The sequence below is a fragment of the Anolis sagrei genome, chromosome 6 (assembly GCF_037176765.1).
Source record: "Anolis sagrei isolate rAnoSag1 chromosome 6, rAnoSag1.mat, whole genome shotgun sequence".
Lineage (NCBI taxonomy): Eukaryota > Metazoa > Chordata > Lepidosauria > Squamata > Dactyloidae > Anolis > Anolis sagrei.
This window is the reverse complement of record NC_090026.1, coordinates 58,622,385-58,635,991: the sequence shown is the minus strand read 5'-3', so window position 1 is coordinate 58,635,991 and position 13,607 is coordinate 58,622,385. Positions and strand designations below refer to the sequence as shown.

Below are 13,607 nucleotides of genomic sequence, written 5' to 3'. Positions count from 1 at the left end.
CTATGTAGTCTGACATGGTGGTTGTTAGAGTGGTCCAGCATTTTTGTTCTCAAATAATATGCTATGTCCAGGTTGGTTCATCAGGTGCTCTGCTATGGCAGACTTCTCAGGTTGAATTAGTCTGCAGTGCCTTACGGGTTCCTTGATTTGTGTTTGGGCGCTGTGTTTGGTGGTCCCTATGTAGACCTGTCCACAGCTGCATGGTATACAGTAGACTTCTGCAGAGGTGAGGGGATCCCTCTTGTCCTTTGCTAAATGTAGCATTTGTTGGATTTTCTTAAGGGGCCTGTAGATAGTTTGTAGTCTCGTGGCTTGTTCTTGGCCTTTCAGCTCTTCTGATGTCTGTGGTGGACTATCCATTGGCCTGTAGAGTTCAGTTTAAGTGGTTCAATTCACTTTGGAGGAGATGGCATTTGCAGATTCTGAACCACCTGAACCACCTAAACTGGACTCTACAGGCCAATAGATACTCTACCACAGACATCAAAAGAGCTGCAAGACCAAGAACAAGTCACAAGAGTAAAGCCAAAGATGCACCCAGAGGAAAAGTGTTCTTACCATACATCAAGAGAACCACTGACCGCATAGGGAAGCAGATGAAGAAACACAATTTATAATCTATCTACACAAAAACAAAATAAACAAAATCTGGCTACCAGTATTGAAAAATTCTAGAATCAGGCCTGTAAATAAAGATGAACACTCAACAGGGGAATTCCTGGCATGAAACAATCAGGGCCAGCTAACTCCTCTCAACAAATGATCCCCCAGGCAGGAATCAACCAGTTTTTGAAGCTGCAAGACCATTCAGTGCTAATCAAGGTGGCCAATTGCAGCATTCTCACTTGCCTCAAGCAGACAAGAGTTCTTTCTCCCACCCTGAGCATTCCACAGATATATAAACCTCACTTGCGTAGTTTCCAACAGACCTCACAACATCTGAGGATGCCTGCCATACAGCCTAGAAAACTCACAGCAACCCTATATTGGTAGAATTTTTTTTAAAAATTCCTCTCAAGGCCAAACCGCATAGCACATGATCTTAATCTTGAAGGCAGGGTCTGCAGAAATGATTGACAGTGAATGTGATTTGAGGGAATAATTGGCCCTGAAGCAGTAAGTCTTTGGTTTGGACAAAGTTGTGAGTATTGGAAAAGAGATATATCAATATTTAGCTTTTATTTGAGCAGTGCTAATATATGGAGCGCTGGCTTCAAAGCCAAGTTCCTATACATTTTCTGCACTGTAAATATGCACAAACACTGTTACACGGCATCCCACACTTTTGTGCAGTAGACATCTTCAGCTCCTCCATAGCCTCCAGCTCTTTCATTGCACAAGGATTGATTAGTCAATGACCTATTGCATTAGGACCTGCACTTATGCAGCATTTGAGAAATGCAACTATTTTTGCAACTACAATAGACTCCTAGTAAACCAGCAACCATGAGAATTAGTCGAAGTTGGATAAATGTAGTTTCTGGTTACTTGAGAGTTACTAATGAAAATAGGCTTAAACTCTGTATTAACTTGATATTAATATTGAAATACCATAATTAAAAGCAACTTTAGACAAATAAAGACATATTTAACATAACACTGTTTAATTGTATTATATGTGTGTTTTCATTTTTATTTAAAGTATTTTTTCTTCTTTTTTGCTAGTTCCTTGAGTTCCAGTTAACTTGAGAGTCTACCGTAGTGCCTCAACATGTTTCTAATGTAGACATATCAAACAGGCCTGCCTATGGCCTCAACCATCATTTTGTCAGTCATTGTTTTTCCTAACTTGTTATAATGAAGGAAAGCAATAGAAACTCTGTTCACATATTGTTGTAAACTAGAACTGCTGAGAATTTGGCTTATTGTGAATGCAATATGCTACTACATACTTCTCAGTGCTCTTGCTTGGCTCTTCCTTCTAACAGGAGTGTCAAAATAAACCAGGTTTGTCCAAACCAACTACTGTCCAAACCAACCACTGTGGTATGTTTACCTTATGTCTGCTCTGGGCTCTTTCCCCTAACAACTCAGAATCATAATCCACATTTTGGGTTTAACTTGTTAAAAAGGAACTAAGTCAGAAACCTAATTTCAGACAAAGCTGTCTTTGGTAAAACAACAGGAATAAGTTCTCTGGTATCTTTGAAATGTAGTCCAAAAAAGACAGCTTTTCCAACCTCTGATTTGTAAATTTGTTTGGTTCTCAAAATTACAGGTTGCTATGGATTGAGAACAAAACAACTTGGCAGCCACTTCTGTGTAAAATAATGACAATGTTTTTATAGGACTGTTGAGAAAACAATAGCAACCATTGTACTTATTATTCCTATTATTATGTCATACTTCCCTGTTACTTTGAAATTTGTGTTTGTATATTTTTCTGAGAAAGGGGACAATGGCTTTAATCTAATACTTAATAGAATCTGTGGTCAAAAAAGCTGATGGACCACTGCAGTAAACTTATGCTGCTTGGCCTCTACTTATCATTGTCTGACATTATTAGAAAAGCGTGGCTTGCATTCAATTTGGAGAATAGAATCAAAATTATAAAATATTAAACTGCTGAACAAAGAAGGAGAGGTCATACTTTCAGTAGTAGTACTGTACATTCATTATAGACCACATATCTATCTATGATAATCTGACCTTCTTTTAAAAAGTTTGTGTTTGTATTATTATATTAATAATACTGTTACAAAGTAATATTCACAAAGTAATTTCTAAGAGAGCTTTGGGTTTTATCTCTGTGATGGAATGTCACAGCGCCAAATTATAATGACATATTTGGACCTCAAGAGATTTCTGAAAGTTAGACTGTCAACACGAAATAGGGATTTCCTGTTCAGAGAGTGTACAGAAGTTTCACTGGATATTCTCAACTGCTTTTCTGTATCTCATTTATTTAAAGCAGAGCAAAGTATTTGATATGTAACGGGATTTTAAAAAACATTTATTTTGCCAAATTAGCTGGCTTCCTGAAGCTGAAGTTATTCAAAAGGCTCTGAATTCTGCTGCCAGTAATGTGTATCAATATGGTCGAGAATGGATAACACATAAGGTAATATTTGAATAAGACTATTTTGGTAATTGCGCTGTTGTCCTTTTATCTTGCCAAAAATACAAGAAAGAGTAATTGATTCCTTCCACTCCTAACTGTCACTTTCTTTCTCTTTTTTTTCACTTTCTGTACCTCCAGATCGTTGGTGTGCATATCTCTCAGAAATGGGGTGGGGGGGAGGAGCTGCAGAGCAATTTGAGACCAGGTTCAGTGGTTAATGCAGTCACCCACCTGGCCTCAAATCAGTTCCAGACCTGTCAGAATAATAAAACAAGTTCCTCCCAAACTGGTTCCAGACCAACCTAAGTGGTCAGTATAGATGTGTCCTTTGCTCCCATAACTCAGCCTAAACAAGATAGGTTAAACAAGATTCCTAACTAACATAGTTTGGCATACCAGCCTTCTACCTACCAAGGAATCATTTTCTACAAAGCAACAGCAAATGCTACCCATTATCCCTTGTATATATATGAAGCAATAATTCATGTTTTAGCTAAAAGATGATCACAGCATAGTGTATTATGAACATATGACCTAATAGTTAATATACAATTCTAGTACATTGTAATATAGATATAGTGTAAAATACATGGCAGTGTATTTATGTATTGTCGAAGGCTTTCATGGCTGGAATCACTAGGTTCTTGTGGGTTTTTTCGGGCTATAGAGCCATGTTCTAGAGGCATTTCTCCTGACGTTTCGCCTGCATCTATGGCAAGCATCCTCACTACCTCTGAGGATGCTTGCCATAGATGCAGGCGAAACGTCAGGAGAAATGCCTCTAGAACATGGCTCTATAGCCCGAAAAAACCCACAAGAACCTAGTGTATTTATGCATAGCAAAGGTGTTAGGCCCCAAAGGAACATGATAGGACCTAAGGATAAAATGCTGATAATTTGCAATTGTGTTCACTTTTACTTGTTTCCTCTCAACTGTTTTGGTGTAAATCTGCATTTTGTTTTGTAGCTGCATAAAATATTAGGAGAAAAGGCGAACAACACTGCTGTGATTGAAAAGCAAGTGCTGGAGCTGTGGGACAGACTATATCACACATGGTTTGTGAAAGTAAGTATCTAAAGCGTACTTGTAGTCCATTTAATTCTATTAAAATTATTGCTAATAATTTGAAAATATTTGAGATACTTGCAGTTTCTCAAGTTGCTCCTGACACAAAAAAGTGTTAATAATAATATTGACAATATTGACATGGGGTTAGGAAATTCTCATGTTCAAATATAGTCAGATTGCTTTCTTTCTCTAATTACTTTGTATGAATAGAAACAATTACTTATATGAATAGAAACAAGAAGGAGATAAATATGCTATGGGTTAATTTTCCATTTCACTCTGGATTCATTTGCATGAAATGATAATGTGTCCCATGTTTCTATGCATACTTTTTTATATTCCAGTCCCCAGAATGTTCTGTGAGCAGCAAGCAAATGTTTATCATTTATTTTCCAGAATGTATCTCACACAGGGAGACACAAAGGACATAAGCACAATTTACAGCGTCAGAACAGCTGGCCAGGTGAAATGCTTGATTGGCAAGATGTTGCTTCCTTTATCCATGAGAATATAGAAACATTTCTTTCGGTATGTCTTTCTCGTCACAAAATCAGTTAAAGAAACCTGTTTGCAGCAAAAAAAATGCATGATTTCTTTCCTTCATATGTATCTGTAGAGCTTGAATTGTTTTTTTAAAAAAACAATTACTATTAATTCATTGGATAGCGCCCCCAATGTGTCTAAACTCCATAGATTGCCAGATGAATGCTGTACTTGTTACTACTTTTGAATAAATTAGTTATTTTAGGTTGTTAGAATTTTTTGGTGCATTGAAGCTTGTATCTATAACAGGGATAGTGAGGCAGGAAGCCTCAAGAGAAGAAGTATCAGGATTGAATGGAATGTATCACCTAGTTCTGTGGTTAGCTTGTTGTTTTAAGCTGCTGGCTGCCTTTTGGATAGTAGAAACAAGAAAAGGGAAAACAAGAAAAGTGGTAAGAGAAAGAAGTCATGTAAAGGAGAAGTATGCTAGTTATTCAAACTGCCATGTCCTTCAGAATGTTAGACTCTGTGGTTTTAAGAAACTAATTCTTCAGTGCTAATGTAATTAAATTATTTTAAGTATTTATGGTGACAAAGTCATGAATGCTTCCAGTAACATGAATGAATAATTAAATCTGTGTTCCAAGCCATGTAGCAAGGTGAAAGTGAGAACTGTCTCCATAGACTTTGCTTTTTATTTTATTTTATTTTCAAATTAGGATATTGTTAATCATTTTTGTCTGTTGATCTCCATCTTTCCTTATCCCTCTATGCAACAGGAGGACACCAGGCTGGAAAAAGGTGTCCCTCTGCTCTTTGGCACATTTTCTCCTCTCTCAGGTTTTATTTTGTTCTGAACCCTTCTTTCTACCAGATGTTTGCCTCTTTTGCTCTGCTTTTCTTCAAATACCTGTTTTGTCCTCAGCTGTTTTTCTGTGTGGTTTCTACTGTTCAACTCACTGCATCTACTGACATTGTTCCATTCCTTTCCTTGTCTTTTAAGTCCCCTTTCCATGTGGCTTCTCAGTTCTTCATTGCACTGTGTTCCCTAAACTCTGTCCCATTCTGTGCCAGGACTAACGAGTTCCTCTTGTCCCTAACACTGGAAATTTGGCTGTATCCTCTGCCAAAGTTTATTTCACTTTTTGCAATATATATATTTTGCACTTTCTGCAATATATATGTATATGTGCATATATATACACACACACACACACTATACACACACACACACACACACACAATATATATATATATATATATATATATATATATATATATATATATATATATATTGAAAAAATAGCTCTTTCCCCATAATTATCCCTAGGGTAGGATTAAATATGTTAGGACAACAGATAATACATAATTAATCTGATATTTATTTCTGGTGACATGGGGTTCTAACATTTCCCAGTCTGTACACACTGAAATGTGTATTCCGTAAAATACTAAATCTCTTTGTTAATTCCTTGACACTTGTGTATTTGAAAGTCTGTTTTTGGGTTTGTTTATCTTTCTGCAGTGTACTGATGTATTGCATTTACCACTTGAACTGCTACAAAAATGCCTCTAGTCTGCTGAGCGTTAATGAATTAGCATGAATTTGGCCATACCTAATTTCTCATGACATTTAGTTATACCTAGTTATACTTAAACACTAAGGTGCGGTGGGCCCTCCAGATGTTATTAAACAGAAATTTTCACATTCTTCATCACTGGCTGTTTGGTCCAAGGCTGATGGAAGTTGCAGTCCAGCAACATCTGGATGCTGCACTTTGTGAATCCCCAAAGAACTTCCAAATTATACATTGCAACTCTTTTCTGGAAATGTTACTGGAAGCATTACATGTGGAGCTCATGATCTCATGGTCATAGTCTCCCACCCACCCCTTCTTTGACAGATTAATTTTTAGGTTTGTGTGAGCTAAATAATTGTGTGAGCTAAATATAATTTACAACTTGGCTTTTAAAAAAAAATCAATATTTTGCTTTTTATCACTATAAAATGGCATTTTCATTATCAAAAAGTTGTATCTTATTACAGAACAGAATTTAATTAACTGCATCCTTTAGATTTTTTTTGTAGCTGCCAATTAATGGTTGCCATACATAGCTCCTTTAATATATTTTTGTTACATTTGAAATCATTAAACACCACTGAAAGCTTTTTAAGCCGCAGCCCTCATCCACTTTATAACATTATAATATATATGAGTTAGCCTTTGGAACTGTAGAGCTTCTCAGTTCGGTTGTCGCAGCATATTCAGCTTAATTCAAGATATTAGGTTTCCAAGTCTGGATTGTTGTGTGCCTTCACGTTATTTCCACCTTACAGTGATGCTAAGGTGTACCTATCATATAATTTTTCTGGGAATATTTTCTAGGAATCTGAACTCTAGTCTTGAGAGTCATAGTCCACTGCTCAAACCGCTACACCATTCTGGCCCTAGATGGCTTGGGGCTAAGTCATCTGAAATACTACCTTTTCCATAGGAATCTGCCTTGAATTTGAGATCCTCAACATAAGCCCTTTTGTATATCCCCATACTCCACAAGACTAGATGAGCTGGAATATGTGCCAGGGCTTTATAATAGCACAGTGACCGTACAATCCCTCTTAAGACTGGTTGCACCCCCCTTCATGCTTCCAGCTGGCAACAAAGAGTGAATTATGAAGTCCTTAAAACCAGAGGTGGCTGACTTTATGAATTTTATGCTACTTCAAAAGATGATGTTTTACTCTACTTTGAAATGTTTATATATACTTATATTATTCAAATGTTTCACCTGTTGTACATTACCCCTAGTGGGCTTGTGAGTTGATAGGTAAATGCTTCAAATAAATAAATTCAGAATATTTTATTTCTTTATTTGTGTATTGATTTGGAGCATATTTAATATGGAGAAAATAATGAGGCTTCATAAGCCTGGTGTTGTAGTACAGCATGATAGTGATGTTACTACTACTGGTAGAAGGAAGAGGGCTGCGCATGTGTTGGAGGAGGAGCAGCAGTGAAAGCGGATTAGAGACATATTCATGGCTCCAACTGATTCAGAGTCCTTCGAGGGTTTCTCAGATTGTGAAATGGGGGAAGGAGAGGAAAGCAGGGGAGTTAAGCGGGCTTTTATACTGTGTTTGGCATTCTTGAGGCTTCTGGGTCTTGACACCTGCTGTTGCTTGTACTAATTGGAAGGAATAAGGATCTCCTGTGTAGGAATTGTATCACTTTCAACACACTGTGCATCAAAAGTATTCACTATTTTGCCAAGATAGTGATTCAGACAATTTGTTTTCCAGATTTTAGAATCTCTCTGGATATTGATGAGTCACAATGTAAACCTCCTCTTCAGCACGGTTACAACCTTAGTAACTGTTCTCTTCTACAGTGGCACCGCTCTCCTCAATTTTGTACTCTCTCTGGTGAGCTTCCTTTCCTATCATTTTATGCATTTTATGCATCTTTCTAACAAGGATGTGACAACTCAATTCTGGCAGTTTCAGTTCCATTCTAATTTTAAAAGGTGCACGAACTGTAAATGATGGGGCTACAAACAAACATTTCTCTTCAGGGCTTCTTCTTCTGAGATTTCTTAGTTGTTGCTTCTTCATAGTTAGATCACTTATACACTTGCTGCACAATCTGAAGATGATGCACATACTAGATCCATGTGGACATTAATTACATTCAGGCATGTAGCCGGGGGAAGGTGGGGGCTTGAGGGGCTTCAGCCCCCCCCCCCCCCCGAAATTCTCATGGTGGTTCGCGAAAAGGCCTTACTGGTGCATTATTTAAACTGTTATGTTTATTCATATCATGATCTGATCACCATACTCAATATATCCCATATGCATGGGGGTATTGGGGTAACGATACAAAAGGTTTGCTAGGCTAGACCCTCTTTCACTCAGACTCAGCCCCCCCCCCCCCCGAAACCCCCCCTGAAAAAAATTTACCCCCCCCCCCCGAAACGAAATCCTGGCTACGGGCCTGATTACATTATTTCCAGTTTAATCACCCTTCCCATTAATCTTAAAATGCAACATTTGGATGTTAAAATATAATGTTTAAAATGGAATTTAAAATATAATGTGATATTTTCTCTCCTGTCTTTCAGGTGATTTTTTTGACCACGTTATTTTACCTTTTAAGTTCTAGTGATGAATACTACAAGCCAGTGAAGTGGGTCCTCAACTTGACACCTCTATCGCAGCCTGGCTCTTCCTCAAATATAGTCGGCCAGTCTGTGGAGGAGGCCATAAGGTACTCAATTTCTTTCCTTCTAGTTGTGGAAACCTGGTTTCATGATGAGAATTGGGCAGCGTATGCGTGTGACAATACTGAATGATTTGTCTTCATTTATGCTGATACCAAAAGTGTTAAACAATGATTTTAGATTTGAGAATTCTCTATCTCCTGGGCAATGGCACAGATGTGTAGAAGTCTGCACTGTGGAAGTGCAAGGAACAAATTGTAAAGAGTCATGGGATTAGATTGCTTCATTTTCAGAGGGACCTATTTTTGAACCCTTCTAATGCCAAGATGTTTTCTCTTCTCATATTTGGTCGTGTGCATTTGTGAGCTGTATGTTTCAAAGATACGAACTTTGAATTGAGGCTGTGGGTCTGCAGCTCTTTGAAAAGCTGCAGATAAGATTTAAGATGAGAGAATTCAGAAGAGTCATTTTAATAGTGAAAGAGAATACATGCTTGAAATCTCTGGGGGTGCATCTTAGAGTCCTCTCTTTTTAAAACATACTGTATGTCAGTATTTTAGAAGCCTTCAATCTTTAATCACTCCACAGGAGATTTCTTTATTTTTTTAATAATCTTATTGGAATTTATAATTAAAACTAAAAATATATATAAAAGAAAAAAAGAAAAAAATAGAAGTTGAGACAAAGAGAGAAGAGAGGAGGAATGAGGAGGAGGAGGAGGAGAGAGAAAGGAAAGAAAAACAGGAAAATAGAAATAGATAAATAAAGAAGTAAAATAGTTGTGAAAATTAGATATCGAATTGAACAATCTTGACTTCTGGGTATCTTCCTGAGGTCTTTCTCCTTTGATGTTCTTCTTTTTATCATACTTCTTCCTCCCTTCTTCAATTTTTCATTTTCATATGACCGTTTTCTTTTCTATCAGATCAAAATCTTCTTATTTCTTTGCTTGAACTATTCAGTTACTTGTCTCCAATCTGTTTCCTCCATTTTCATCCCCTTATTCTTAGACATGAGAAAAGTAAGTCTATCCATATTTCTGATCTCTAATATCCTTGTCATCCACTCATCTTCTTCCGGTAATCTTTTTTCCAGATTTTTGCGTAGCATATCCTCGCTGCTGTAGTAATCAAAAATAGCAATTTATCTGTGTGGGTTTTTTTTTTCTATTTTCATCTTGTGTATTCCTAACATAAATGTTTCTGGTCTCCACGGAATCTTTATCTCTAAAAAATTCTGGATCTCATTCTGTATTCTTCTCCAATAACTTTTTGCTCTATTACACGTCCACCACATGTAGAAATAGGAACCTTCTTTTTCTTTACATTTCCAGCAAGCTATATTCACATTTTTATAACATTTCCCGAGTTTTCTTTGAGGTCATATACCACCTATATGCCATCTTTACCCAGCTCTCCTTTAGGTCAGATGCATAGGGGTATCTTAATGTATTCTTCCATATTTCCTCCCACTCATCTTTCCTAATGGATCTTCCTATGTTTTCTTTCCACCTTTTCATATATTCCTTCTCTTCCCTCAATTCTATTGACCATTTTAATAGTCTCTTATAAATTTTTGTTACTGTTTTTCTCTCCGATTCCATTATCTTATCCCAAAAATAGTTTACCTTGGCAAATCCTATTTCCTTATCTTTTTATATCGTTCCTTTATTTGCCAATACTGGTACTATGCAATCCTTTGATTAATTGTATACAATTCTTGTTATGATTTTATTATCAACTCTCCTCAATCCTTCTTCAATATCTCTTTATAATTAGGCTAATCATTCCAACCAAGCACCCTTCTTTGCCCTGCTTCCAACGGAGATAGCCGTAGAGGTGTTTTCCCATATAGTTTCTTTTTATATTTTTCCCATATTTTAATGATGGCTGGTCTTACAAAGTGGGTACCATTTTTTTCCATTTTTGCCCCCTCATACCAAATATATTCGTGCCAGGGAGTTGGACTGGATGGCCCATGAAGTCTTTTCGAACTCTATGATTCTATGATCTCGCTCTTAACTCCACACTTTCCAAATTTATTATCTTTATTTTTTCCAATTTTGCCCAGTCTCTAATCCATAGTAGAGCACTTGCTTCAAAGTACAACCTTAAGTCCAGTGTTGCTAGACCTCCTCTTTCTTTTCATTCTATCATATTTTTGAAATGAATTCTTGGTTTTTTCTTTTCCCAAATAAATTCATACTATCCCTATTCTAGTCTTTCAGTAGCTTTTGATTTCTTATGATGGGCAAGTTCTGAAATAAGAAGATCATTTTTGGTAATATCTACATTTTCACACTTGCAATTCTACCGAATAGTGACAGGTTTGAGTTTCTCCATCTTTCTAATTATTTTTTAATATCCTTCCATTTTTTGATGTAATTATTTTGTAGTAATTGCAGAATTTTAGGTGTTAAGATGGTCACTAAGTATTTTAATTTTGATACAATTTGAATATGCCACTTTTCTTTTATTATGTCTTGTTCTTTTTTTCTATGTTCTTTGTTATTGCTTATGCTTTTTCCATGTTTATTTTAAATCCTGATACTTCACCAATTTTTATTATATTTATCCACTCTCCTTTAAACACTGTATAATTTTGAAGCAGATAAGAATTAGAAGTCAAGGGGAAGTTGTCCAACAAATATAGTTAAAGGGCTACTCTTCCCCCTGCTGTGGCCAACCTCCCCTCACAGGTACAGAATATGCGTATCCCCTAACATGAATATAGGGTTACACAATGGCAGATTGTATTCCTAAGGATGTCAGCATCAATGGCTTTATCCTTTCCCCAACATTGGCAGCTGTGAAACTTTATTTGAAGGCTTTGCCTTTGGCAAATCTAAGCGAGGTCTTCTTTAACCTGTGCAAAACACAGTACTTTGGGTTACAGTACATATGAGAAAGCAAAATATGTGCCAGACACAGAATTTTGAATTAAATAGAATACTTAAATAGAATAGAAATACTTAAACAGAATATTATATTCGGCCTTCAACATCTGAGACATCTTGTGATTTCTCTTATGTGTGTTCCCCAAAAAAAATACTATGCTTTGCCCAGGCTCAAACAGACCTTACTTTGAATAACATACATAATGGATTTATAGTCAGCAGTTTGTCAAGAACTTAGCAATTATAGACCACATTATTACTGTAAAGACGTATCAATGCCACCAATAAAAAGTAAAGTCGTGCGTTAATCCCACCAAATGGGACCACCAAAAATGTAAGAAAGTTCCTAGATTGCTATTAAATTAAACTGCCACCAATATGTTTAGAGACGCTGGTCTTAAAGTCTCTGTTTATCCCTATTTGCGTTGTGAGGTAACTTTGGTAGAGTGGAATGCACCGAACGTAAAATCAATGGAGGAGGCAGGTTTAAAATACAAAGAGAACAAGTTTATTGTTAAACAAAGCGTAATTGTTGCAATATTGAGATGTTGAGCTTGGCATATGCTTGATGGTTACAATATGGCTTGGTTGAGATACATTCAGGCTTTAGATGTTACAATCTTATAAACTCCTTCTACAGTGAAGTGCTTTATTATTTCAGTGTTCCTTGTTGTGAATATTCTCACTGTTTGTCCTATACCGGATCAAACCACTGATCTCCAGTCTTACACTACTGGCGATCCTAAAACCCCCTCTGTTAGATTCTTTTTAACTCAAGCAATCTAACGAGGTTTCACCTTCAGCTCCCTTGCTGAAGAAATATTCACAAATACTAAGAACTAACTGAATTTACACTGCTTCACACCACAGAGCCCTAACTGACTCTGCCCTCTTCTCAGGGTCTCTTCCTCCTGACTAAACTACTTTTCCAGAGTCCTATCTGACTCTGCTCCTCCTCTCAGGGTCTCATCCTCCTGACTGAACTACTTTTCCAGAGTCCTATCTGACTCTGCTCCTCCTCTCAGGGTCTCATCCTCCTGACTGAACTACTTTTCCAGAGTCCTATCTGACTCTGCTCCTCCTCTCAGGGTCTCATCCTCCTGACTGAACTACTTTTCCAGAGTCCTATCTGACTCTGCTCCTCCTCTCAGGGTCTCATCCTCCTGACTGAAAATTAACTGTCACTTTCAAACCTTTTTATCCTTAAGCTCCGCCCACCTCCTCTTCTGCCTTGTCACCATGGCAACCTATCTCTCACAGCTAGGCCATGGCAACCAATGTAAAACATAAATACAGTTTAAACACAGTATAATAAACACTTTATAATAAACATTTCTCTACAATTACCCATCCCAAACCTTTGCAATCTTTTTTTTTAAAAAATAACTTTATTTAAAAGTTTTAAATTAGATTAAAAGTCAAAAAAGTGAATTAAGAAAAGAAATACAGAACAAAAACAGAAAAAATGCCAAAAAAGAGAAAGGAAACAAAAAGAAACATTAACAATAGATGACCTGGCCAAAGGAAAACAACATAGGCTTCACCCTCTAGGCTTCCCAATGTGAAATCCTTTATCGAACAAACTCCTTCCTTCACAAATTATTCTTCAAAACTCTTCCTTGTGCAAAAAAGTGAATAAGTTTCCTGTCTTTCAAAAAATGTTCCAATGTCGCTTCTTTTAGTAAACATGTTAATTTCTCCATCATTTTTATCATCTAATCCTCTGTTGTTGGAGTTGCTAAGTTCTTCCATTTCTGTGCATAGAGCAGTTTAGCTGCTGTGATCATTGCAATAATTTATCATAGTCATTTGTATCAGTCAGACCAAGTAGAACAGTCTCAGGTTTCAACTGGATATTTTCCCTCAAAACTTTCTGGATC

The 13,607-nt window shown here is 36.8% G+C and overlaps 1 protein-coding gene across 7 annotated transcripts in view; it reads left to right on the top strand.

The window, feature by feature from the left end:
- The window catches only part of TMEM245 (transmembrane protein 245), a 144,020-nt gene that overhangs the window by 88,300 nt on the left and 42,113 nt on the right, over positions 1 to 13,607 (top strand). For all 7 annotated transcript variants that reach the window (XR_009631749.2, XM_060781429.2, XM_060781428.2 and 4 more), the window contains 5 exons: positions 2,971 to 3,061; positions 4,029 to 4,127; positions 4,527 to 4,658; positions 7,915 to 8,037; positions 8,733 to 8,878. Coding sequence is in view for 6 of the 7 variants with exons in the window: in XM_060781429.2 (XP_060637412.2) it covers positions 2,971 to 3,061; positions 4,029 to 4,127; positions 4,527 to 4,658; positions 7,915 to 8,037; positions 8,733 to 8,878 (591 nt within the window). In the remaining variant the exon portion in view is untranslated. The remainder of the gene's footprint in view (positions 1 to 2,970; positions 3,062 to 4,028; positions 4,128 to 4,526; positions 4,659 to 7,914; positions 8,038 to 8,732; positions 8,879 to 13,607) is intronic.